At 39.7% G+C, this 27,172-nt stretch overlaps 6 protein-coding genes across 8 annotated transcripts in view; 4 read left to right on the top strand and 2 right to left on the bottom strand.

The window, feature by feature from the left end:
* igflr1 (IGF-like family receptor 1) overlaps window positions 1–6 on the top strand; it is a 2,051-nt gene extending 2,045 nt beyond the window's left edge. The window contains exon 7 of the mRNA XM_033980637.2: window positions 1–6. This exon is cut by the window's left edge and continues 361 nt beyond it. The gene's annotated coding sequence lies outside the window, so the exon portion shown is untranslated.
* lin37 (lin-37 DREAM MuvB core complex component) overlaps window positions 1–27,172 on the top strand; it is a 114,527-nt gene that overhangs the window by 85,948 nt on the left and 1,407 nt on the right. The window contains exons 2-3 of the mRNA XM_033980634.2: window positions 26,720–26,756; window positions 26,863–26,938. Of these exons, the coding sequence (XP_033836525.1) occupies window positions 26,723–26,756; window positions 26,863–26,938 (110 nt within the window). The 5' untranslated portion in view covers window positions 26,720–26,722. The remainder of the gene's footprint in view (window positions 1–26,719; window positions 26,757–26,862; window positions 26,939–27,172) is intronic.
* Window positions 57–17,926, bottom strand: kmt2bb (lysine (K)-specific methyltransferase 2Bb). Of its 3 annotated transcripts, none has more exons than XM_033980610.2 (36): window positions 17,573–17,926; window positions 16,353–16,422; window positions 12,798–16,259; window positions 12,561–12,724; window positions 12,345–12,464; window positions 12,053–12,239; window positions 11,748–11,979; window positions 11,610–11,677; window positions 11,273–11,527; window positions 11,068–11,174; window positions 10,846–10,956; window positions 10,590–10,703; window positions 10,358–10,504; window positions 10,177–10,269; window positions 9,982–10,099; window positions 9,784–9,897; window positions 9,495–9,679; window positions 9,308–9,409; window positions 9,084–9,194; window positions 8,923–8,999; window positions 8,596–8,804; window positions 8,416–8,519; window positions 8,203–8,340; window positions 7,966–8,124; window positions 7,772–7,889; window positions 7,616–7,694; window positions 7,197–7,357; window positions 6,968–7,120; window positions 3,946–6,880; window positions 3,770–3,870; window positions 3,522–3,659; window positions 3,181–3,433; window positions 3,010–3,117; window positions 2,849–2,932; window positions 2,514–2,643; window positions 57–2,434 (listed from the first exon to the last, which is right to left on the bottom strand). In XM_033980610.2, the coding sequence occupies exons 1-36, from the start codon at window positions 17,876–17,878 to the stop codon at window positions 2,159–2,161; spliced, it is 11,289 nt and encodes a 3,762-aa protein (XP_033836501.1). In that variant the 5' UTR covers window positions 17,879–17,926; the 3' UTR covers window positions 57–2,158. The 3 variants fall into 3 exon arrangements, with proteins under 3 accessions (XP_033836501.1, XP_033836500.1, XP_055083841.1); XM_033980609.2 differs by having other exon boundaries at window positions 17,549–17,912; XM_055227866.1 differs by having other exon boundaries at window positions 12,080–12,239; window positions 17,549–17,912.
* psenen (presenilin enhancer, gamma-secretase subunit) lies at window positions 18,288–20,937 on the top strand. Its single transcript, XM_033980640.2, is given in 5 exon segments — window positions 18,288–18,386; window positions 18,624–18,695; window positions 19,309–19,413; window positions 20,714–20,757; window positions 20,760–20,937. Coding segments are annotated over 4 exon segments (306 nt in total). The 5' UTR covers window positions 18,288–18,386; window positions 18,624–18,634; the 3' UTR covers window positions 20,856–20,937.
* Window positions 21,300–22,830, top strand: hspb6 (heat shock protein, alpha-crystallin-related, b6). Its single transcript, XM_033980639.2, has 3 exons — window positions 21,300–22,002; window positions 22,097–22,219; window positions 22,305–22,830. The coding sequence occupies exons 1-3, from the start codon at window positions 21,850–21,852 to the stop codon at window positions 22,458–22,460; spliced, it is 432 nt and encodes a 143-aa protein (XP_033836530.1). The 5' UTR covers window positions 21,300–21,849; the 3' UTR covers window positions 22,461–22,830.
* proser3 (proline and serine rich 3) lies at window positions 22,888–26,271 on the bottom strand. The gene is made up of 13 exons (XM_055227874.1): window positions 25,994–26,271; window positions 25,830–25,923; window positions 25,336–25,583; window positions 25,123–25,262; window positions 24,986–25,041; window positions 24,758–24,843; window positions 24,548–24,681; window positions 24,269–24,462; window positions 23,730–24,172; window positions 23,537–23,648; window positions 23,257–23,404; window positions 23,072–23,153; window positions 22,888–23,007 (listed from the first exon to the last, which is right to left on the bottom strand). Exons 1-13 carry the CDS (start codon window positions 26,002–26,004, stop codon window positions 22,959–22,961), a joined length of 1,797 nt encoding a protein of 598 aa, XP_055083849.1. The 5' UTR covers window positions 26,005–26,271; the 3' UTR covers window positions 22,888–22,958.

Raw genomic sequence — 27,172 nt, 5'->3', positions numbered from 1 at the left:
TTTTCCCGTTCCTCTTTTTGCAAAACAAAAAAAGTGGAAAAAAAATAGCTAAAATGTTGGAACATCATAACATCTTTATTAGGCAAATAACATCATAAATAAAAAAGTGCATAGAAAAATTAAACAGGTTTAGAAATATGTATACAAATATTTACAAACTCAGGTTTTATTTTTACATGGTAACAAAGACATATTTAAAGATCACATATTTTTTATCATGTTTATACCTTTTACACTTATTTTAAAATAACCCTACCATATATATACTTTCATCTTTATATGTTTATACAACATACAGCTTTCTGAACAGATTCAGGGATAGATGGTCATGATCACTTGAGTCTAGTACTCTGCATCAATCAAATGCTCTTCCCTCTCTCTCTCTCTCACCCACACACACACTCATGCACGTACACGTACGCCCACACACACAAAGACAACTGTGTCACCTTTGTAGGAGAATAAAACCAAACTACTCTTAAATTATGATCATCCTCTCGTTTTGCATCAGTATTCCCAAACATCTGCCGAAACAGCTGAGGTAGAATCCTTGCAAGGAGTTGGGAGTGACTCTGCTCAATAGTTGTGATTTAAGGTGATTGAAACAAGTAAATCTGGGCTCCATCCCAGTGATTGGACATGCAAGGAAAAGAGTTCAAGACAAAAAAATAAATAAAAAAATCCTATTTGTTGTATTGAAATGATGTCAATGTTTAATAATTTGGTGAGCCAGTGCACTAACTCTTGTGGCTGTCAGTATTTAGTCAAACTGAACAGTTAAATGACCTGCTTTGGGAATAAAAATATATATATAATAAAAGGCATAAATGAATGACTTAGCCCCAAAAGGAAATTCAAGTAAATAGAAAAAAAAAAAAATGTAAACCAAATAAGAAAATTATATAAATGGGGAGATCTCCAAATATACCAGACCACTACCTTTTATACAAAGCACACATTTACTGTTAATATAAATCAGGAATAAATAGAACTATCCATATAAACAGTGAATTTGCTTAACCTCATGGTGACAGCACTGAACATCTAAGAACAACATCAACATCTTTAAGGTGCCGTATACCACGCAACTTCAGTACTGGTTTCTAGAGACGCCCCAGAAAAGCAATAATTAGAAACAAGCTCGGCGCAGAAGCTCTATGCACACACTCAGTGGCCATGCGTTTAACAGTGCTCCCTGATAAGAGACTGTAGCACTTTCACTAAAAGAAAATAAAAAGAAAACTTAAAATCTGTGTCTTGAGTATGTGCAACTGCAGACTTATTGCAATAGATAATAAGCTTTTGCCCTAACAGTAATAAAATAGATTTAAAAACTATTTTGTTAACTTTTCATGTTTGGCTTGGTAGTACTGTATTTGCTACATACATTGTACATCAACCAAAGAAAAGTTTGAAAAACACTTGTCTGTCTTTACAAGTGTGAAATTAGTAATTGCAATGAAACCGTTACATCATCATAATGTATTCTTATGCTTCAAGGGAAAATGTAGGCACAAAACTGCCCACACTATCAGACGTCAAACTGAGTAGACATGACAAAAATAGACTTGAGTGCATAAATTGTAGGTGTCAGATAAAGGAACAGTTCCTGGTAAAACGGAAATATTAGTTAAATAAATTAAAGTGACAGCCTTTCAAAGCTTAGCACCATAGAAAAATCTAAAAATAAATCACCACAGGAGACATTAATTTGCAGATAAAACACTAAAGTAAAAGTAAAGGTGAAAATATGGCTCATGGTAAGACTGCACAGATGGGGCCCAAAAATCCCACCACTGAAGATGGAGCGATCATGATTATAAGTGAATAATTAAGAGAATAACCCAAAAGGAATCTCAAGACCTAGAAAAACTAGGATTTAGCAATGATACAAATGGGTAAGGCTTGACGTGTGTTTTGAAAGAAAAAAATGTTGCAGCCATAATTATAGTTTCAGGAACATTGCCCATATGTTCTTTCGCTGTTCCTAAATCTACTAATAGTACTTAGGTGGACTGGTCCTGGTCCAGATGTTACGGTCTGCTCTGATAGTGGCAACCCCCTGTTTGTGTGGCCCTCCTGCCACATCACTGAGCCACGTTCAGTGCCATTTTACTTTAAGGCAGAGATAATTCCTCCCTCTCTTTGTATGAAATGCTCAGTTAAGGAAGCGCCGACATCTCCGTGCCCCGCAGTTGCAGTTCAGTTTGTTGCTGGCATCTTCAATTGGAAATTTGTAATCGTAAGTGAGCTCTTCTCCTCTGTAGATCTTCCTTAAAGCAAAGATGACGATGTGTTTACGACCCTCCACGTTAATCACTCTGGAATAGCAGTTCGGTTCACAGGAGTGATTGATGAATCTTGCCGCATTTCCATGCATGGTGGCATCCACAACATCAAAATCATCAATGCGGAACATGTAACATCCAATACCCTAAAATATTCAATAGAAGTGTTATTCTTTTGTTACTTGTACAAGAAAACATAGATGAAAATTTTGCCTGCCAACACACCTTGCCATCGTAGTACTTTTCTCTTTTGTCTGTAAGCACAGATCGGATGACGATGCCTGCATATTCGATAACCATCTCTCCAGCTTCAATGTTCCTCTTGCAGAAAAGGCCTCGGCCGTGGATAGCAGACCTGTGGCACACATGATAGTAAGGACAACTATAAAAAAGACGTACTTTTAGCCTCCAACAGTTTCTGAATTGCTTAAAACTATGTGCCCAGGAATAAACCGTAATTTATCTTTGCATTAGAACAGCTCTACAAATACTGGGCTACATTACTGTGTGTTTGTGTGTAGTGTCATGCATTATATACAAAAGATATTTCATTTAGTGACCTGTAAACGCCCACAGCCTCTTTGGAGGTTCTTTCCAGATGTCTGAAGCGCATCGCCATTGGCAGCTCTAGGCTGGTGGCCCGTCTAGGAGAGACAATATTATTGATTACAACCATAACGATATGGCTCATAGGCACATTCAGGATAGACAGAGGCCTGACCTCGTGGATTTGAGAAGAACTTCATCTTCCTCATCATCATAAAGATCTATGTCTGGGAGTTGTCTGTGCTGAGACGCCAGGAAGTTAAACATATCAAACGTTGACTTTCTGTTAACACAAAAATAAACATAAAAATCCAAATTCAATCTACTCATTGAATGTGACTTGTACCTGGCATAGAGCTCGGAGCGGGCACAGCCGGTGGGGTTGACTGGCAGGTCATCTTCTTGGGAGAACTGTTTGAAAAAGCGGAAGGTGTGTTTCTGACAGTGGTGAGCTCCGTGAAGTTGCTCGAGCAAAAACATCACTGTGTCATGGACAAAGCCCAACATGTGGTCCCCAGTGATCTTCTGAAAGGTCAAAGGTCGCAGTCGTGCAATGGCTCGCGCTTCCTGCACCCCATCAATGACAGCCTTCCAAGCCACTGTATGAAAAAATGATCAAATTTGTGTTTTTTATAAATTACCAGAGATACTAGAAAACTGATAAAGATATCCTGAGAAACAGCTCACCCTCAATACTGTCTGCTTCAACACTAAACCCATCATCGCTCTTGATCTCAAATTTAAGATGCGGCTGATCCTTGTTACTTGGACATTCCTCTTCCTCATCTGATGGTGGAGATTCGTCCTCTGACCCTGAAGAAGCCCCTGAACAACAAGCGCACAAAAGTAGGTGTGTGCCAGTTCATACGAGCATCCTTTGCATATTACATGTTATATACATAACAATAAAAGTTACATCATATACTCTTAATTACCTGAGTACTTCTTCCAGTCGCTCACAGTGCTGTGTTCGACTAGTTCACCAGGCAGATGTTTTCCTTGTTCACCTCTGGACATGTGATTCCAGAGCTCAGACCTACAAGACATTCAAATTATCCTTATTATATCATCAGTGCTCAAGTACCGAAGAGTCCCAAAAATGCAGACTTACCCTGAGCTCTCAGAATCGCTCAGACGCTCCTCCTTTAGCTCATCCAGATTCAAGATCCCCTTCACTGTTGGAGTTTTGATTCGGACACCTGAATTGCGATTGGAGATGCTTGGTTTCCGGCGTTCCTCAATTTCACTGGGGGGGTCTGGTGGAAGAAAGTCCACTTTGGATTTCTTGGTGACGATACGATCTGACAAGGATGACACCCTCTTCATACGCACATGGGTGCGGGGCCGGGTTGCAGGAGCAGGGGTAGGTGTAGGTGCAGGTGGAGAAGAGGGCGGAGATGCTGGGGGTTCTGGTTCAATTAACAGACCAGGGGGTAAAACAAGAGAAGAAGGACTTAAGGAACGGAGACCGCTCCACTTTGGGGTGTAGTTACTGGCCATGGCCTGGTTAATAATGGCCTCTGCACTTTCAGCTGGCGTCATGGGAAGGTTCTCGGGTAGGTTGGCAGACATGGATTTTTTGGATGAAGTTTGTTCTTTCTTTTTCTTTGGCTTTTTTGACTCTGGAATACCCTCATCTTTTGGAGTTTTTGCATTCTTTCTTGGTTTCTTTGTGCTAACTGTTGGCATAGCACCATTGCCACTATGAGCAAGCAGCTGAGTAATTGTGGTTGGGTTTTGAACTGTAGGGACCGTGGCTGTAGCCATGTTAGCAGCAGGGGGAGGGACAGACACACCCCCAGCAGCAGCTAAAGTAGCAGACAGAGCATTACTTTGTAAAAGACTGGCGATCTGTGTGACACAGTTAAAAGAAGGAGAGTTTGGAGTTGGAAGTTGGAAAGTGTTGCTCTCTGGGTTTTTCACAAATATTTGGCCAAGACGATTAACAAGGAGAACATGGGGAGTGGGGTCTACGTTGGGGCCGCCCACTTCCTTCACTGTTAGAATGGCGTGTCCAGGCAAAGCTTGGGGCAGCACTGTCTGCTGAGGTTCCAGTGCTGGTCGCGGAGCTGAGAAGTTAATGGAGATGGTGTGACCAGCAGTAGACTCTTTTTGCAGAGATGTGGTGCTGTAGCCGTTCAAAATGACCGGAGCTGTCGTGGTGTGGAGTGACAAAGGAGCTGAAGCCAGTGTGGCCGAGGAGGAAACTATGGTGAGAGCAGTGGAGCACATGGGCTGTGTTTGAGCAGAGTACATGGGGACAGACACAGTCGCTGTAGATGCTGTTGGCAAAAAGGGCGTAGATGAGGACAACACAGGGTCGGTCTGAGGGACAACATTTAGTAAAGATTGAGTTACATCAACTGGAGTGAGAGTGGTCAGTTTAGTGGACACAGAGTCTGCTGGTTGGGTGCTGGTTAACTCCTGTGGTGAGAGTACAGGCTGAATTGTCGTCAGTTGGGATTGGTTGATGGCTGGCAAACAGGAATAGACTGGCAAAGGATTAGGGAGAATTTGCAAAGGTGTGTGCGTTGCAGGAATTTGGGATGTTGGAGGTGGTGGAGCATTTAAAGAGTCTTCTTTTTTCCGTTCCTCTGCATTAGCCGGTGAATGATTCTCTGCAGCCTGAGCAGATTCTGCAGAGGAGGCAGGGTGTGCATGCTCCGTCTCTAAAACTTTCGGATTACGAACATCAGTTTGTTGATGTGGGGCACTGTCGCATTTTTCAAGTATCAATCTTGCTTCAGAGGTAAGTCCAAAATTTGAACTCTGGAATAGCTCTTTCAAATTTGACGCCTCATGCCCTTGTCTTGTTACATTTGGAAAATCGCTTTGTAGAGGAGAACGTACAGTATCTTTAGTTTCTAACAGAGTCTTGTTCTGCTCTTTACTTGACGAACAAGTGTTTTGGGAGGAATTATGAGAGTTTAGGTAATTTTGCTGTGGACAATTAGTATTTATTGCAATGGGAGACAATGATGAAACCACCGTTTTTTGTGAAGATGTAGTTATAGAATCGGGAATGGGATCAATTTTCTTTTCAGGCTCGGATTCAAGAACATTTTTAGTCTTTTGAATTTTTGTTGCTTTTTTACCAGATTCTTCGTCATTCACAGAATTCTCATTAGTGGCAATACTTGCATCACTTTCAGTGCCATCGTCTATTCCGTCCAACTGAGCCATAGTTTTTGAAGAAGAAGAGGGAGGCTTACAATGCTCTTTAGATCCAGTACGACTTACAATTGTCCTTGAGAAGTCAAAATAGTGCTCCATGTCATCATCAGAGGAGCTGTTTCCGAAGTCATCCCTTGCTGAAGCTGCTGAATGAGGAAGACTGGCAACAACCAGGGTTTTTCTTTTATGTACCTCTTGAGTTCTTTCCCAAAACTCTTCGGGATCATCGCCCTCCACCACTATCTGTCCCCCACAGTTCATAGCGACACCTTCATTGAGGAGTGTTTCTTCGATTTCTAGCTCGGTCCTCATATCCTGACTCAAAGTTATGATTGAATCCTTATGAAATGAATTGAAGGGGAAATCCTCTACATCTTTCGATTGCTCTGAATCTACTTTTGAAGTAGGAGAGAGATCTTCAGGCTCCGGCGAAGCCAAGAAGTTGTGTGGCACCTCAGCTGAGTCTGGTTGGCTCAGGTCGAACGACAGTCTGCTCCTGGGTAAGTGTGGTATTGTCGGAGAGAAGGAGAGACTTGGAGAAGGGAAGCTGGGTTCGTTATCTTGCCATGATGACTGGGGGAAAAAGGACGAGGTACCATGTGGCACTGCGTTACCATGGTGTCGCACAGAGGAAGCGTTTCTGCTGCCTCCAGGACGATGTGAGGGAGAGGTTTCAGTGGCACCGAGGGGGAAAAGAGGAGATGACGGCTGAGAAGACTTCCCAGAACGCAGTGTAATGGGTCCAGGCAAAGGGGGAGAGATGTGACCATGAAGACCGGAGGTTTGAGAGTGTGGACTGTGGCGACGTGGTTTCCGGGTCTCATCCAGATCACTTATGGTTAAAATGTGATGTGGCTTTAATGGAGTTACACCTTTTGATAAACAGAAATATTACAGTTAAACAGGTGAATAATACCATATTTGTGGTTTGTTTCGTTTTTTCCCATTCATTTACTTACCTGGACATGGCAGTGGGCGGGACATGCCTCCAGCTGGCCTTCTGGGCATTTTTGGCCTGATTGCATGGTCTGCCTTTTGGGTGGAAACAGGTGCACTGGCTTCTCTGATGTTAGACTGCCGGTTTGCTGCACTAACTGGAAGATCTTGGGGTTCTAGTAAAACATCAAAACCATTATTATTATTTTTTTTTTTTATGAAATAGTAATATATTATATCGCAGGCATCTACCTTGCAGTGGGCAGGGGCTGTGGGCGATTGTTTGATTGTCTCCCTGGTCAGGCATCTCCTCAACAGGTTTTTCAGGAACAAGGGGCCTCACCTCTTTAACTGTGCAAGTGTATTTGCAACGCCTGTGTGGATTCACAGTGCTCCAGTACCAGCGTGACGATCTATGAATGAAGTGACAAAAGGATTCAAATAGTGCTCAATTATTGCTGAGTCATAGATTACCTGGCCATGAGCTTATAGAATGTTGTTAAGCAAAGTGATTTCATTTTATTTTGTTAAAACGCCATATGAGGTCAAACGTTTGTGAATTTACTTTGTGGATTTTTAAAAAATAGTATATTGCTGATGCAGGACAACTGGTTCATATCCTCCACTCTGTAAAACCATGACAATTTAAAATGACAAAAATTTTAACTTACTGAAATCCAACAGGAAACAGCCTCCCCTTTTGGGCAGATAGTTCTGTTAGTACACCAAGTTTGTCAATGTGTAAGGAACCTGGAGAAAAACCCATAGAGTATGTAATTTGAACAGGGATAATGCAGTAATATACTGTGCTTGAGAAAACCGCTTACCTATCATAACATTAATTAACTCAGGTTCCACTCCAGTAAGAAACTTTCTGCGCAGCATGATGCCCTCAAAATCCACATACACCCGGCGCTTCACTTCAAACTCCTGGCCAATTACCATCTGGACAAAATAGGACAAAAATAATGAATATGAACTAACAGAGTTTCAAAGTGGTTCAAAATGACAAGAGACTTACTTTGCCACTGATGAGATGCCTGTGTTTATAACAGTAGACCTTCTTGTCATCCTGGAACACACATTGACGGGAGCGGGCGCACATAAAGTGGTAGTTGCTTTGACATGAGGTCAAACAGCAACCCACTGTAGCACCGGTCTTGTTGCAGCGCTCACATCGCTATCAGAAAATAAAGTCACTAAATATTAACAAAGTGATAAAGGTTTAATTTATATTATGATAGTGAGTTAATTTCACCATTAGCCGGCCTCTGGTGACAGCGCTGTGCACATGGAGTAGAGAGCCATAGTCTTCTTCAAAAACCTCCGCTGACCACAGACAGCAATTAACATGGGCCCACTCATTCTGCCCCAGATACAGCAACCTCCCTGCCTCCTATAGAAAAATGCAAATTTGTAAGTCTCCTCATTGTCAACTTTGCATTAATTGTTTTTTTCCCCACATGCTTACATTTGGCTTAAGATCTCCATATTTCTGACACAAAGAGCACTGTCTGTCATCTTCCTCCGTCCATCCAGTGTCTAAATCTGCTTTGGAAAGTCTACCCCTTTTTCCTGTACATGTCCACAAAAATATTCAAATTTAAGTTCAAACACACTCATATTTCACCAAATAAAATGAAAGATGTACCTTTTAATTTCAGCCTTGCCATCCTGCTGGATTTGAAATGATTAATTGGATCCTCTGATATTGTGGCAGCAGGCTCCTCTTTTACACACAGGTTTTGTCCATTATCTTCCTGTAATCGTCCTAGAGGGACCCTAGACTGAGCTCTCTCTTGCCATTGAGCGTAGACATGTTCTGTAGTAGGCGGATGAACAGCATTGGACAACATTCCCCTAGAAAATAAAGTCAGTTTTATTAATGAAAACACTGCCAAGCAGATATTAAAAAGCTATTTCCCCATTATGTGACAAATAATAAAAAATGTTCTTATATTAAAAGAATGTCACTCACAATGGCAAGTCTTTGGTAGATGGGTTCCACACCTTTGGGTCTTGACCATTAAACCAATTGAAAACTTCCTCAAGAAGCTGAAATGGCAAAACAAATATCTTTTAATATGAACACATTTCCTTCAGCTGAGGACTTTGATAAGAGTTAGTGTCTTATGTCACCTTTAAGTAGTAAGAGCGTGCCAGAGCTGTGGGCCTCTGCTCCTCTGGAAGATTCTCCTCTTGCTGCAGTCTTTTCCTCACCATTTGGACTACATCTTCATGAAACATTTTCTAAAAGTAAAATGACATTCAAAAAATATATATATTTTTTTTTTCCTTGCATAAATAACACATGCACATCTTACATTAAGGCACACATAACAGATTGCTGGTTGTATATTTACCAGTGTAGTATAAAGGCCTTTGTCAAACTTCTTTCCTACAGCTCGGAGATCACAGGCAGGTTGTCCTTCAATGCCACGATCAGGGTCAACCAACTTTTCACACTGTAGTGAATGCAAGAAGAAGCTTGGTTAGCTGAATATATCATTTTAAACTGGAGAAACACATTTTCAAAAGTTAAAGCTGCACCTGTGAGCAGGTGACGAGGTGTTGTGTGAGGGTGGAGGAGAGCAGACAGGCCAGAACCTTCTCTATTCCCGACCGGAGCTCGATGTACAACAGCTCCCTCCAGGCGCTGGGCTGAGTCACGCTGCAGGGCCGACATGAGTACACCACACTCTCTGGCAGGCTTGACAGAATCTCATACAGTTCATCTGAAATTATTTTTAATTTTTGATTTACCAACATAAACCCAATGTGTACTATATGATTATCCATAGTCAAATTGTATCCACTGGTCTAATAATGCATCACTTGCCTGTTAGATCTTCACACTTTGCATGAACCCAGTGATTACAAGTGCCACACTGCATCATCTGACTATCATAGTCATTGTCTTCATAGCATTTGAAGCAGATTGGACAGTAGTTACCTAAAGAGAGTCAATAATTGCATAATCAAGCTTCAGTTTCTTATCAAACCAAATGAAAGCTCATGAGCTGTGCTTTAGTCTCACCCTGTTCATAGAGTTTGGAACATTCGGGACAGAGGCCTTTATCATGGTTCCACTCCGTGTCCCAGCTCTTTCCAGGTGTGACGCCGCAACTTTTACATCTTATGCATGTCATGCAAACCTGCACAGTGTTGTGTTGATAATTGTGTAACAATATTACAACAGCATTAATTTGAACAATGTGAACAATAAACATACCCAAGCTTTCCTCTTTTTATTTACTTTTGGATAGTTAGGTCCCAAACAGGAAGCATGGTAACAGTTCTGGCATCGCTCACATTCCAACAAAGGCTGAGTTTAAAAAAAAAAAAAAGGAAAATATTTTATATAATAATTTTTTTAACACTATAAATTTGCTAGATCAAAGTAAAATATAGACCTTTGAGTGTTTGTTTTTACGGCCACAAACATGGCAGAACTTGCATCGGCGACAGCACCAGTTTTCCTTATTATCATTGGAGGGCCGTTCTGAAGGGTCAAGGCAAAACTGGTGGAAGGGCTCACAACATACTTGGCAGTACAGCATCTAAACAGAGAAAGAGCAAGATGTATTACTTTGTCAACTCACTGGGTATTTTATAGTTTAAATGAGGCATGTTTCAGGAGCTTGCCTCGTGCTGTCCTTTACTGGCACAGAGGAAGCACGCATAAGGGGGTGTGAGAGGTGCAGAGGTAAGGACACTCAGGCCACCAGTGTTCCACACATTCTCCAAGGTACAGTCCTCCTAAAAACAAACAAAGTGTTTATAGAAGCTGAAAACTCTGCTCTTCTGGCCATTATCAGAACTGCTTACCCAATAAGCACAACTCTGAGAGGCAGAGATTTCATCTAATAAATGTGATACTTGAAATACAATAAAAAGGTACCTTGAAGTCAACCCTGATCTTGTGAGTAGGCTTTGTCAACTCTCTGTCAGTTTTTTCAAACCCATGAGCCAAGGCAGCGAGTACACTCGGAGGAGTCTCCTCTAAAGAACCCTAGACCAAAACAATGACAGTCATGAACAACCAAAAGTTCTTAAAATAGGAAATCAGTAACAACACTATATGTAAATTATCATCTAAGCCAAACATGAACTGAAAGCTTACCTTTTCAGGTTTACGTTTGCCACTTGGAACACGATGTGTACTAGACTTCCGGTGCCTAACTTCATCATCTGAGATGTCTCCCAAGAATCCATCTAATGAAACAAAATCTTCAAAAAAGAAAATTGATGAGCTGGGGTTACAGCGTAGTTTGTGATGATTACAAAATGTGTGATTGTGTGAGCCAATAGAAAAACTGTTGGCCTACCTTCATTGAAACGAGGTCCAGTGCCTCTTCTCCTGGCGGGAGAAACAGCATTGGAGACACCTTTGTTATCTCCATCAGACTCATAGTCGACCAGGTCGAAGTAAACTTTGGGCTTCACAACACGTTTCGGCTGCTTCCGAACAGATGGGCTGTTACCATCAGCCTGACCCGACGGCGAGTCTGCAGTGCCCTCGCCCCCTTCATCATTGCTAGAACACCCTGCACTTAAAGAGGCACGCCGTCGCTTGGAGGCACCTAAAAATATTGAGAATATATTTCACACTGGTCTATAACATCTATAATACCGCAATATTAAAGCACTTAAGAGCAGAAATACCTTTAGGGACTGTTCTTCCACTAATTCTACGTGCTTTCCTTTCTTCAATTTGATCACATCGCTTATACCTTGGTAAGAGAAAAAATTACCTATTAAATACTGAAATAAACACATTTACAATAAAGGACATATACTTACACACAACATTGTCGCTTAGTATTGGGACCACCAAACTTGGGTTTGTCTAGACAGTTAATACATTCCCCACAATCTTCTTCATGGTTGCAGCCTTTGCACACTCCACATCTCCGAGAGCGATATCCAAACGGTCCGAGCCCTTTCCGTTTGACCAGATTGGACACTTTCTTCACTTTTGTGACCTTCTGATCTGATGCCCCAGGGCTGTCTGATTCTGATGGAGACCCGTTATCTGAAAAAGAATGAATGTTAAGTTTGATAAGTGTTATCAAGGTAAATGTATTTCCTCTTCAAATTATATCAACCTTTAGTGTCTGTGGAAGGGGAAATACCAGTTCTTTCATGGAGAGGCAAAGCACTCAGTCTGGGAATGTCATCAGGTACCAGAGCCCGAGGCTGTCCCAGCACCACAGAGGCAGCACGACACACGTGTTTGATACGGGGACCTCCAGCATGGCGAAACTCCTGACACAAAGGTGAGGTGACGGGCACCTGCAAATCAACCAGACGTTTTAGTGAGTAAAGAACAGATATAAGACACGAAAATGATGTAACTATAATGTGTATATATATCATGACATCATTTTTGAGCTTTGCCTGTATTTGTTGAGGCTCAGTCTTGACTGGAACCTCAGGGATAGGTTGAACCTTCTGCCTCCTCCTTTGTCTCTTCACTGTTGCATCTCTAGATCTGGGGGTGGACGGAGCTGACAATAGCTACAGGATGAAATAAAAACAAGAAATGACATCAAGTTAACTCAACAATAAAGAAATGTTCAATCAATTAAAAATAACTGAGCATGTTTATCTTACCGTAGTTGTTTTGAGTTGTTTTTGTTGGTCAATTTTGATGAGCTGAACTTTAGCTTTCTTAAGGAGATTGAACATCCTTTTATTTGCCCCAGAGAGACGTGGTTTTTGCTTTTCAGTGGCAGCAGGATCCCCTTCATCAAGAGGTGCAAACTGCCTTCTCTCCTCTGTGAATTTAGCAATAAGTGTTATTACTCAACTGTACAATTCAAACATTTCAATGGGATATATTTAGCTTACCTTGGTGACTTTTGATTGGTTCCTTTTCAGTTTTTTTTGTAACCGTTTTAAAGTTCAGATTTTTTATACAGACTTTTCTCACAACCCCCGGACTATTGAGATCTTCTATCTTGAGTTTTGGTTTGTCCTTCTCCACATCTGTATGCCGCTGCCTTAAGCTGATACTCATCACCTCATCATCCAGTCCTTCGGCCAAATCAACAGCTGCCTGAGGAGGTTTGCTTGCACTATCCAGTTCTTTAGACTTTGGATGCCCTGTGTTAAGCTTTTTAAGCTTTTGATAAATCTTGAGGTGATCAGTGTGTTTGCTTGGTTTGAGAGAACATTTCTTTTTCTGGGCTTCTGGGAGGTCCGCAGGTGCTTCTGGGGACACTGGAGGAAATAAAAGCAGGTCTTCACACTTATTCTCATGTGCTTTGTCCAGTGTATAGATACTCTCACCAAACTCATCTGGCATGTGCCATTTGAAACTAGAATTCTTTAGGAGACTTGTCTTCTCATTTTTCCTACTTTTCTTCTCAGAGAAAAGGCTGTCAGATATGCAGGTGGCATCTTCTAGTTCCTGTGCTGAAAACAGATCAACATCCAACTGTGCTTCACTCAAGAAGTCATCATCGAGAGGAAGGATTGGGGATATCGCTCTGACAATGTCATCCTCCTTTCTTTTCACTGGAGGCATCTGGGGCGTCTGTAAACCCAATTGTAATCCTTTCTTTGGAGAGTGCCGGCGAGGCAATACTGACATCCCTGCATCGTCCATAAATCTCTGTGGGGTCTTTATCACACGTGAAGATCTGGCACTTACAACAGGCATTATGAAATGTTTAATATTTTTAACAAATTTGGATTTTCCAGGTTGGGCCTCAGTTACTTCTCCATGTGAAGCATCAACTAATGTGTCACTCTCCTCCTGCTTTAAACTGGCTTCTTCCATTTCCATGAGCTTTGAAATTATTTTAGCTGCTTTAGATCTTTTAGATTGTGAAATGTGAAGGTTTTGTGGCCGTTTTTTATACTTTTTATTTACCCCAATAAGTTTCTTGTTTGAGGCAGATGTACGAATGGCTAACTTTTTGGACATTTTAGTAGTTTCTGAATTAACTGTACTCCCAGAGGGTTCGGGTGCAAGTTTCCCATTTCTGTTTCGGGGCTTGGGCTTCTGTCGCTGTCCAATCAAATTCTTGCGCCGCTTCTTTAATTTTTTTATGGATTTCTTTTTAGAGCTCAACAGTTTTTTACCTTGATTGGAGACCACACACAGCGAATTATCAATTAATTGAATTTCATTTTCTTCTTTAACAGACATTGGTGTCTGTTGTGGCCTTTTTTCTAATACTATACTTTCCTGTATTACTTCAGTGTGTGTACAGTCCTTTGTTTCAAAGGGGGTGTCATCTGTTAATAACGGCTGGCAGTCTTTTTGAAGAGCTTCAGAGATGACACTTTCTACTATGTCCGATACAGTATCAGTGAACATTTGTGGGGATTCCTGAACAGATATAACCTTCTTCTTCCTTTGCACACACCTCCTTTTCCCTGTAACAGTATTTCTACATCGTCTAGGTTTAGATTTAGATTTTGAAGGCACAAGCAATGGTTTGGCCTCACTGGAAAGTGGTTCCACATCTTTCTCCACAATGGGTGGGGAATCATTCTCTGGCACTTGTTCTGCAGCATCACAGATTTGTGAGGAATTCTTGTGAGCATTTTCCGAAATGTCTACACTGGTCAACTCAACAGATTCTGGAGTCAAATCTTGCCAAGTCTTTTCGGGTAGAACATGTGTGCTTGAATCCTCCGCTGAAACCTGAGATACATTTACAGCTGATTTTTGAGGGCTCTCTTTTTCCTGTGCATTTGCCCTGGCTCTTCTTTTTGGAGGTGTCTCCGGCTTTTGGTTAACAGGCATTGTTTGTGGAGCTTCTACACTTGATGTCCTCCTCCTCAACCTTCTGGCGGGTGCCACTTTTTCTTCCTCAGATGTTGGCTTATCTACACTGCCTTCATTTGCATCTTTAGGAACATCTTCTTTCTTTTCAGGCCCCGGACTAACTTGTTGTATGAGAAATGATGGCTTTGAGCTTTTATTTTTACCAGGAGATGACACCTTTTTAATTTGTAGAGGTGGAATTTTTCCACACTCTGATTTAGAAGTTTCTTGATTTAATGTTTCATTTTCATTTTCAATTACAATCTCTTCCACCGACAGCTTAGGAGAGGGTTTTCTTTCAGTGACTTCATTTTTATTTGGGGAACCTTTCTCACTGGGGTCTTTGTCCTTCTTACTCTTTTGAGAGTTTGATGTATCCAGTGTAGATTTTTTACTTCTTCGTTTCAAACTCTTGCTTACACCAGTGTCATCACTAACCTCATTTTTATCTGTTACTTTGACTGCATTTTCACTTGTCTTGGTTTGAACTGTTTTCACTAAGGCCAGAGTCCAAATGTACTTCTTTCTTTTTTTCTTTTTTCGAGTTAAATTCTTTTCACTGGACTGTGTTTCATATTTTGGATTTTTTATGCGAATTAATTTTAATTTTGGAACTTTATTTTCAGCATCCTGAAAAGACTGGAGGCAGTCAGTAGGCTGCACAATGGTGTCATTCAATTTTGCAGTTAATGGGTCCTGGATATCTTGATTTTGAAAATCCTTATTTAGCCTTTTACTTTGCCTTCGTTTATGATTATTCTGTGTGGTTGGTTTGATCTCTTCATTTAACTTTGTATCAGCTGAAACAGCCTCTGTACTGCCCAAGCTAAGTGGTGCAGTTGCACTGTCTGAGACATTTTTTGTAAGTGGGTTTTTGACTCTAGTGCTTCTTCGAGTACCAGGCTGACGACCTTCTGAACTGGACTCTGTGACATTGTCTTGGTGTTTGACTGTTGTTGCTTTTGGGTCTGTGGCTCTACAATCACTTGTAATTTCAATTGGATTTATGGATAGTGTTTGTTGTTCACTAGCCACAACTTTACTGATGTTATTTGCAGTTTGTGCTGGCTTGGCAGCGGATCGCCCACGCCTCCTCACTTGTGTGCTCCCTTCGGCCTTATCCACCATGTCCTTTTTGTCATCAAGGGGCTCCGCTTTTAATTTTACATGAGCGCTTGAAATTTGCTCGTCCAGAAGGTCCTTTGGTTCAGGTTGATCCTGAAGTTCTTTTTCTTTCGGCTTCTTCATAGAGTGTTTGTGAAGTTCTCTAACACTTTTTGTTTTCTTTTTGGCCACTAATTTTATAGTAATCCTTGGTGCTGATGCAGCATTTTTAGTGGACTGGTGGTCTTTAGTGTTTTTTCGTTTAGATCCTTTTTTACAGTCTTTAGCAGGTTCTGTTTGAGAAGATGGACTTAGTATTTGGACCAAGTCTTTGTCATCTTCAAAAATGTCACCAGGGAAAGCCTCTGTATCCATTGTGGCTGAAACAGGTACTTCCTCCACTTGACTTTTAGATTTGATGCCCTCAACTAAAAATATACAAAAAATGTAAAGCATTTAGTATTATAATACAACAATAATTTGACATTCTTCTAATACATTAACACAAATATTATTATCACCTTTTAAAGGGTTTTGCCGGGATGTTTTGGAACCCTTTTTCTCAGGTTCAAAGCCTTTGAAATCATCCACCTGAAAGAAAAAGCACAATGGTTATATCTATGTAATGTCAAGGTAATACGAAATGATCTCATTCTCCTTCACACAAGCTCTAATATCTTGAATATATATATATATATATATATATATATATATATATATATATATATATATATATATATATATATATATATATATATATATATATATATATATATACATACATACACACACACACACACGTTTCAAGCCTGAAGGTGCTGGAAGTGAATAACGCAGAGATTTGACAATGATAGCAATAAAACAGACACATTTCCGACAATTGAGGAAAAAATTGAGAAACTATGTAGACGAAATGTAGCAGAGATTGAATGCCCTCTACTGCACGAGTGTGTACAGTAGCAGACAAGCCCACTCAATTTAAGTGTAACTACACTGTAATAAACCATCAAACATCTTAACACACCTGATATACAAGAACTTCATCGGATTTAATAAAGAATGCACATTTGATATATATTATAAATGCTTGGTTTGTTAATGCTAACATTTAGCAAAAATTTTACGGATAACCAACATTAACTTGCAGTGAGTGAATGTGTTAGCTAAACTTACAAACAACAAAGTCTTATCTAAATAGCCTTAGATTTGTATGTGTGGTTCTGCGATTTACAATCTAATCCACCTCTCCAGATCTCCGAATTTGGGCAGTGAATGTCTTAAGTTAGCATTAGCCATTTTATGCTACGGTAGCGGTAGCGCTCTCCTTCTTTGTGTTCGCTACTAGCGCTAGCTTGCTGCTACTCCGTCCCATACAGTGAGTGAACCAAGGATGAAGTAAATGCTGTGTACTGATTTAAAAAAGTATGTCATATTTATGTCAATTGTTCTTTAAGTAATGTTAAAAAGTAACAAGCAAAGAGAGAGTATTCAAATTGAGTATGCACTCTCCTTAATTACTCAAATTGACAAGTCTTGTTATGCTTGTTCATTAAATGTCACGAAATGTTGTACATGGCTAACATTAGCCAACAGTTAGCATGGCACTAGGATGTTGACATTTCTCCATGACACTAAACAGCAGGCTTCAGTTCACAACATTCATTCAGACACATTTCAACATTCATCCAAATATAAAAAATAAAATAAAGATACTAACTCCTGGGTGGGTTTGGGACCTCACCTCTTCGCTCCCACTAGAGCTGTATCCAGCCTGGCCAAGAGTCTTATGGCTCGCTTCTATGCCCAGTAAGCGCAAGTGGGACTGGTCTTCGTTTAACGATAGGACCAGGTTTGGGGGCCTTTGGCCTCCATTTGTCACATCATCAGCCTCTAAGCCTGATCGCCCAAGTTGCCATCGCTTCTCTGAGCGCAAACGAGTGCGAGACGACCACGGCCGACCGGGAAAACGTCCTCTGGCAGGAACAGTGCCGCCCTGGCCTCCTACGGCAGCCGCGGTTGCTGATCCGCATCCCGCTGCCGCCATCATCGCTTCAACAACAACACACACACCGAGGGCTATGGGGCTAGCAGCGCGTAGAGACAAGAGGGTAGGCGCGGGTGGGAGGGTGCGCCGCAAAGACGCAAGGGAAAGGGAGTTTTTGTGTTGTGTCCGGATTCTTTCATTTGTACAACTTTCATTTATGAATTTACGCTGTCAATACCAATATCACAGTGAATCAAAATACGATCAGCCCACATAGTTTAAAACCAAAATAAACATAGAATGGAACATAAACGCCTATTTTGAACATTCAATGAAACAATATACCATTTAACGTCCACAGAAATCATTCTCATGCTCGTTTTTATGATGTTATGAAGTAAAAGTAATGTGACGCTTCTCTTTTCATTTGGACAGTGGGCGGCGACAAAGAGGCACAACATCACATCCACATCAAAAAGACGAGGAAGGAGACTTCGATCGTAGCTACAGGAAGAACAATATCGAGAACACATCAACCACTGTCTCTAGCGTTTGTCCACACGAAAACCTGGTAGATTAATTACCCTTTTAATAATGTTATTTCGGATATATACGCGTGCTGACGCTGAACTCATTTCGGCTTCTATTTCTGGGGGAAACAGCGCCCCGGTCGCTAACACAGCGCACACAGACGGAGCTAGCTAGCAGATACTCACACCATAGACAGAATATATACTTTCTTTATTCAGTCTATGATACACACATTTAAAGGTAGCGCTAAGTTGCTCTTTTACTCTTTTATTAACAGGTCCAAGGACAATGAATCTGGAACGTGTTCCCAATGAGGAGAAACTAAATCTCTGTAGAAAGTATTATCTGGGTAAGTTAGTACTTTGCATCTTTAACTTTACTCAAGAAGTTATTCCGGTGTGTAATATAATAAATATAATCACAATGTCTAAGCAGAGGTGGAAATGGTTGATGCATATTTTGTTGAATTAAAAGCTGCGTCCTTTGGTTGGTAACAGCACGATGAATTGAACGTGATGGATATGAAATTATGCTAACATAACATTTTGGGTCATAGTTCTCAAATGTTGCTGCTGTGAAAAAAATGACAACGCCCTGACCCATATGATTTAAATGGTGGTTTAAAATTTCTTTACAGCAGAGTGTTATGGCCTTGCCATTAGGGGAAAATGGTTTATCAGGTTCACTTATCATTAAAAATATAATAATAATAATAATAATGCCTTACACTTGTAATGCGCTTTACAGGCTTGTCAAAGCCTCTCAAAGTGCTACACTATAGTCATTATTCATTCATTTCCACACTTGGTGATAATATCAATGTTTGTATAGAGGTAAGAACTGCGCAACATTTAGTTTGGCCCCAGGCTCTCAATTACGATATGTTCACACACTTTAAACACTTCTTTAATAACAGAATAACTATTTACCATATCTAATGTGTGTTTCTCTTATTTTCTTAGGTGGATTTGCCCTCCTGCCATTTTTATGGCTTGTTAATGTAATTTGGTTTTTCAAGGAAGCCTTTGTAAAACCATCCTTCACAGAACAAATGCAAATAAAAACATGTGAGTAATATTACATCTATTTAATATATGTATATGGACATTTACTAATACCCTACTTTGCTTGCCTGACCAGCCTGTCCCTCCTACATTCTGTTTGACACCCTTTATGGTCTAGTTCCTTCTGCATTCGAACAACCATTTTAACTTGGGATGGTCCAACCACAGCCGTCTCTTAAATGCGGAAGACATTTCATCTTAAATTCTCATATTATTCAGAACAAAATATAGCTGGGGCAATAGAAGTATTCTCATGGGTACTCAGCACCTTCATTCAGCACTTGCCTGACCCTTTGCTCAGCTTTGTAATGGACTTCAACTTCAGTTTGCCCATGCTCAATATTGAAGTTTGGACAGTGTAAAACAACCACTGTGTGATGGAATGTGAGTAGAAAGGCACAGTACCTGCATTTGAAGTTAGACTTATCAAATGCACAAAAGCAAAGCAAAAAAGTCTTTGCACAGCTACCCAAGTAGGGCCGCCACTGTATATTCTCGCAGCCTTTCTACATCAGCAACTTGAATGGTAGTGTTTATACCAGCAGTAGAGGTTTGAAACACTGACAATGGTAGACTACTCTACACTGTTGGCACTCTTAGAGTCATTTAAATGGTAAATGGTCACATTTTTAGATAGTGCTTTTCCACCTTCAAGGCACCCAAAGCGCTTTACATCAAGGAGCCCCTCACCTATTCACACATATGTGACCGCTCAACCAATCCCTTGAGAGTGGGATTTGAAGTGAACAAACACTCCTGCTGCACTACTGTCGCCCCGCTAAAAGTGCCAACGGTGTATGTTTACCCACTAAACTAGAAACTGTTCCAAATTAGCTATTTTTTTATTCTTTATTTGGATCATCATTAGATTCCACCAAGTGGTTGCTGGTCTTCCTGGGGTTCATCCAGCTACAGGTGCTTCAGCCAACAACTTGGATGGGTTTCCCACATTCAACAAGTGTGGACACACTAAAGGAAAAAAAAAAATCAATAATATAATACAACCAGAAAACTTCAGTAGAATGGAATATGGACCTGTATGATGTCCAGGTTGGTCATCTTTAGATTTGCAGGGGTTCCTGTTTATTTTTGGAGAATTTGAGTAGAGAGTTGCTCATAACTTTTCACTGTAGTTTTTCCTTTCACAAAAATATTCACTAATGTTACCAAGCAGGGTACCTGACCAAAAACACCATGATGACCATGAGAGTGTTACTGTCAAGTGTGAATGAATATTCAATCCCTTTTGACTGTATGGTACGGTTTAATACAAATGAATCATTTATTTTGTGTTTCTGCCTAGATGTGAAGAGGTCGGCACTGGGGGTGCTCCTGTGGGCTGTTATCCCTTTGTACCTGGATTACAGTGTTTCCAGCACTACAGGGCAGAGTGGGGTGAAGTGGGTGATTATTTGTCATTTACAATCCCCCTGGGCACCCCGTGAATATTTAAAATATAAATTCTTTGTTGTTAACGCAGAATGCTTCAGTTTTATCCAACACACATCTAATTTGTTTTGTTTTTTGTTGTTTTTTTGTCACTTCTTTCACTGCATTAATTGCAAATAGCTTCTTTGGTCATGTGGTTGTGATAGCCGACTTTTAAATGGCTGGTAAAGTGAACTGCCACTGTACATTTTTCTGTATAGGGTAGTTTCTATACAAATGACACCAATTGAGTGATGTTTTTTGTATTTTATATCATACCTAGTAACATACTTTAATGTATATGATTTCACTTGCCCATTATAAAAACATTTTATGAAATAGTTTTGTTTATTATTAAAGAAGAACACGAAATGTATTAATAAAATGGCCAATGACTGATGCAATGAGTTTAATACATACTTGTTTTGATTGTCTAGTTTTGTTCTTGTTGTTTGTTTTGTTATCCAGTGAAAGTGAAATGTACAACTGGCCTATTAGTAGACCCACGTGTTGTGGCATGTGTTTTGTAAAGCCTGCTGTCACTGTCTGTCTTTACAGACACCAATATTTAGACCTTAGCCATTCTATTTTAGATGCATTCCTCCTTGACAAGCTTGTCCATATTCAAGTGTATGCTGCAAATTAACTGAGGCACATTCTCCAGTCTCAGTAATGAGCACTGAACATGTTAATTGACCTAAAGTCTACAACAGCTGCATCATCCTCAAACAATCCTCTCTTATCCAGATTTACTCTGACTGAAATCTCAGGGGTGGTACCCCTAAGTCCTTGAACAAAGAGGCAAGGTGCCCCACTGTCAATGCCTGGCTCATTATGCAACTGGAGTATAAAACTCAGACCACAGACAGGAGCTTGGAGATATTTATTTCGGGAAGCAGTTGAGGCATAAACAAGGACCGAAGAGTGTTTGGTTAGCTACATTAGCCCTTGTGATCAGAGAGTTCAAGATCTACTGAACCCAAAACTATCAAATTTTATAATTCAAAATACATGGATTTTATTTTGCCACACACGACCCCTGCTGATGGTATCCAATGGGAGAAAATTTTACCTCCCCTGATTCCTCGACTGAATGGAACCTATGGACAATACAACTGGTCTCCAAAATTGCTTATTGCTGAGACTGAAAATGCCAGTTCTGAGGTAAGTTATAGTGAAACAGAACCTGGTCCTGTTGTGTTGTATGCAGATTACCTACATAAACACATTTGATTTAGACCAGCCTTTTCTTCCTCAGGTGAACTGTGATGACAATGGCTTTACAATTCAAGTTGATGTTAAACACTTTAAACCAGAGGACCTGATGGTTAAAGTTATTGGAGACTTTGTGGAAGTGCAAGGAAGGCATGAGGAGAAAAAGGTTAGTGTTTTGCAATATTTAGTTGTTTAGCTATTGCTCATCAACTTGCCATTAAGTAATAACGTTTTCCTGTTGATATTAAAAGAATGGGAGTGGACTCACAACACGGCAGTTTAATCGTCGATATAGAGTTCCAAAAGAGGTGGATATAATGGCTTTGGAGTCTGCTGTGTCTCCCAGTGGTATTCTCATCGTATCCGCACCCATTTTACCACCGGACAATGTTCACGCTTTGAGCTAATCTACACCCAACGAGAATTAAATGTTGTATCCTCCAGTAATCGTGGCATAGGTGATAAATCTATAGAAATGTAGTCAACTTTGTACTACATTTTGAGACTTAATAGCAATGTTTCATTAAAATTCTTGGCCACTGATTGGATCTTTTATAACATGATTTTTTGTGTTGTTGATTTAAATGTGATATAGAAATAAAATTGTACTTAACATTCCCTGATGTTGGATTCTAGTTCACTTGAACTCAAAAGGCCTCAAAATGAGCAGAACTGAGTGATGGGTGTTTTTAAAACAAGAACAACTTTATATTTACCATCTTTGTTTAGATTTATCAACTGTGCCAGTATGAGAGAAGGGTACTGTATGTGATTGTACACTGAGTATTCTTTTGAGGTAAACTTGTAAGTATACGCTGTTGTATTTTGTATTCATGCTTGCACTGAAGAAATATTAAAATGTAACTTTTATTTGACGGTGATTAAAAAATAGTAACATTATGCATTCAGATTTTGTTTTGTTCTTGGAATTCCTTTAACAGTGTATCCACTTCACTGTGGAAAAGATATTTACAATTAAAATTCATTTTAACTTGTTTAGAATTTTTGATAAACATACTTGATTTGTTCTTTAACCCATTTTCTCTGTTTTCGAAGGACTTGAAGTAAAGGATCATCTTCAAACTCCTTTTCATCTGAATCTAAAATGATTACAGTAAAAAGAATAATGAAATATATAGTACATATAACATAAATATAATTCACAGTTAACAGAATTCTCTATTTTCTACTGTATAATCTCACCTTCAGCCTCTTGAAGAAATTGTGAAATTATTCCTACAGATTCAGAGTCACTATGTTGCCGTTTTGAGACCAGGCAGGGTGGCGATGCTGGGGGAATTTCTTGTACAAGGGTTGAGTCCATAGAAGGAAATAATACTTCAGAAACAACCTGTTGAACAACATTAAGACATTATCTGATATGTTGTGGCTTTAATATCTGTTAATGCAATTGTCAGTTAAACTTATGATGCTGCAATATATACTAAACATATCCAAAACATGAACAACAACGTGTATATACCTGTCCCAAAGCACTTTGGATTGGAGAAGGTGCCCCATCTCTGCTCTTCTTAGAATTGGTGTGTTTCTGCATACTAGTTATGTTTGAGGGTATTTTCTGTTGTAAGTGAACCCTGTTTTATAAATAAATGAATAGGAAGACTTCAGGTTCTTCATTTTACAGTAGTAGTACATGTTAAGTTGTGGCACTGTACCTTGCCAGTTTCTTTTGCTCCTTGGAAATAATTGATGATTTCTCCTCACTCTTCTCTGGCTGTTTCTTAAGTGCCTCTGTGCTCTCACTTTGAGATAAATGTACATCTTTTTCAACACTTACAGTTATGAGTGGTTCCAGAGGTAAATTTTGTGTTTTTTGAGGTAGAACAATAGTTTGTGAATTGAGTTTTTGTGAAACCATCTCTTCTTCATGAGGATTAGATGACTGATTGGGACAGGGCAAAATATCACACAGTAAATGCATGTGGGAGGGAACATGGGCAAGAGCTTGTGGTGAAGAAACTATAGAGCTAGAGGGCACCGTAGTAGTAGGCATAGTAGTAGCAGTAGTATTAGCTATTCTGGTCTGCTGATCTAAAGTGGTTAAATGAGGTCCACTAGTTCCTTGTGGCAAACCTGGAGGAAGCGTTTCTTTAATTCCCTAATAATGAAAAATACAATTATTACCTTTTTAATAGACAATCAGAAAGTAAAGCTAATAATAAAAATACGACTTGAAACCACACATAATACATACCATAATACATTGATCTGAATGCAGGGATAGACTTTTATTATATCCTTGCCAGCCTTGTGGATCAAAGTGCTGTTGTGACTGCATCCTTTCCCTCGCCTTCTCCATCTTTCTCCTTAAACGCCATTGGAATAATATGTCCTCCTCTGGGCGTAAAGGATTAATTGAAGACGGCATAATAGAGAATGGGTCTTTAGCTGCAAACAGTATCAGTATAATTTATATAAAATGCATTACATGTTGAAATCAGACATAGAGAATGAAGAGTAAAGCACAACCCACCAATATTATACTTAGGCATATTTGGAATCAGGGGCTTTCTTACAGGCTCATCAGCACTCACTGGAGATGAGAAGTCAGAGCATCCTACACCATCTGAGCTCACAGGGAGTGAATCTTCCTCAAGAGTAAATTCACTGGAAACAAATTAATTTTTGTTTACTTACTGAATCATTTAATTTATAATTAATTAATATTTTTTGTTGTTATTACCCCTTCTGCAACAGTCTGCTGGCTCTCTCTTGTAGCTGCAAAATCTCTGAATTGTAAGGTTCACATTGGGAGGTGTCTGACAAAACCTATACACCAGAGATAATTGACATTAAAACAGCACAAAGAGCAAATGCCACTACATTATATTACTTACTTACATTATATTAACATGCACTAGATGCAGATAGTAAATAAAACTAGACAAAAATTATAATTAAATATAGTTACACTTAGGGATCCTCTACTTTGGGAAATGGCTCTGTTGTGATGAGGCAACCTATGATCTGTCAAAAAAAAAAAACATGAAAACATTTTGAAGTTAGTCAAGTATTAGTAAAATATAATAATATGCTGTGCACATTCACCTGTTTTCTCTGGTGTTAAATTGGAAGGTAATGACAGGGATGCTGCCCACCAGAATGGCAGCAGTTCTTTGGAGTTGGAAGACTTTTGCTGCCGTTCCTCTCGACTTTGTGGTTCACCATGACGAAAACGATCCACATACCTGATGAATATGAATATCTTTAACAAAACTGCAAGTGTATACTGATTTACCAAATAGTGCTTGCAACACACACTTTGCCAGCACTGAGCTATGTTCAGTGTCATTTTCAGAGGACTTGTATATTGATGTTGGCACATTCTTGTCAGATGAGGGCATATCACTGGGAGAGGAAGGTTCAGAGGATGGCCAAATCTCTGTGAAAATTGGACACCTCTCCAGATCTGAGTTGGTGTTGTAATCTTGCTTTCCATCCTGCTGCAGAGATTCTGTACAAGTTTGTCGTTTTAAAATTGGTGACATTTTGGATGCCAAACCTGACACCTGCAATGAAGAGCAAAAGTAATATACACACAGTGATTTACATAATATCAGCCAGTGTAAGTGGTCCCTTGAAATTGTAAATATGTTAAACATCCTGAAAGAAAAACTTAATATACACTGACTGCATCATAAGTATAACTATGTTATCACATTTTTGTATTACTTTATTTGTTGGATTATTGTTAGTCAGCGTTATTGCTACTAGGTGATGAGTGGATCCTAAAAAAACTACAGTTCAAAACGAACCTTCTTCTTTGTCTTTGGCAGAGATGGGATCTGTGATGAACGGTGTTTTTTTCCCGTCAAGGGTTCTGTTCTGGTTGCTTTCTGATTGGAGAAACTGAAAACAACAATGAAGCAAATCCACCATTAATAAATATGTAATTACCTTTGAACACAAAAAATCTTACCTTGCTTTCATAATTAATACACAAGTTGGAAGAATTTTGGAAGTTTGTAAGATGATCAATAAATGAAAGACTCGGTTCAAAATATCACAACATTTGCAGCAACATATGGCAGTTGACAATACTTTACTGGAAGCAGAACCAAACCATCAGTTGCATGTATTTGAAGGAGCCATCAAGATACAGATGTACAATTATTAGTGTATAATCGATAAAACTAGAAGCTTTGATTCCGTGAAAGACAACCAACAGTAGTTTCCATAGTTAGTAGTTTTCACTACTGGTAGGTTGACCAATAAGGGCGCATGTTTGTTTAATTGACAGGAGAAAGAGCCAATGAGCCAGAAGTCTAATATCCGCTGGAGCCAATCACGTCACGGGGAAGGGTCAGCGCGCGGAACAGGAAACTGGAAACAAGCTAAGTTAGCAAAGATAAAATTAGCTAGCAAGATCCACGATTCATTGTAAGCGACGTTAAATGTTATATTATACAGTTAAATACAAAGTAGCAGCAGTAGATGTTTTCTACCGATGTTTTACAAGCTGAAGTGCTATGGTAGAAATAAAAGGATTAATAAATAAACGTCTGTAACTACCCCCGCAGCTAACCTACTGCTAACTAACGTTAACAAACAATGGTCGGGGGGCTGTGCGTCTCGCTCAAGAAATTTAATTAAACTGGATACGTATCACAGGAATAATTTCGGAATAATTTCTTCATAAGCAGCAACCATGCACCACATCAAGATAAAGACCGAAAGACCAGGTAACTGTCCCCCTGTTGGTAGATTACCCCCTTTCGCCAATCTGCAATTCTGTTAAGTGTTTTATCTAGTTTATACATTTGTTATTTGTTTCTATAACTTTTACAGACATGGAGGCGTCTGGAGCACGCTTCAAATTGGATGCTGTGTTACAAGGATTGGTAGAAAAGTCGGAAACTGAAATGTAGGTCAAAATGTATGCAGTGTAAACAATCTACCGTACTATTCTGTGTTATCTATGCTGTTTTTGAGCCATTATGTTGATTACATTTAATATCACAGAATCAGTTCAAAATCTGCTGTCTTTTTGGGAGAACTGCCCCTTCTTAATGCATGATATTTTAGAGAGGTTTGCCATCTTGTTCTGCCTTAGTTTATGTGATGATGATGATGATGATGATGATGATTATTATGATTA

Source organism: Periophthalmus magnuspinnatus, chromosome 16 (genome assembly GCF_009829125.3).
Source record: "Periophthalmus magnuspinnatus isolate fPerMag1 chromosome 16, fPerMag1.2.pri, whole genome shotgun sequence".
NCBI lineage: Eukaryota > Metazoa > Chordata > Actinopteri > Gobiiformes > Gobiidae > Periophthalmus > Periophthalmus magnuspinnatus.
Note: the sequence above shows the minus strand (reverse complement) of the source record. Positions and strands in the feature narration are given on the sequence as shown.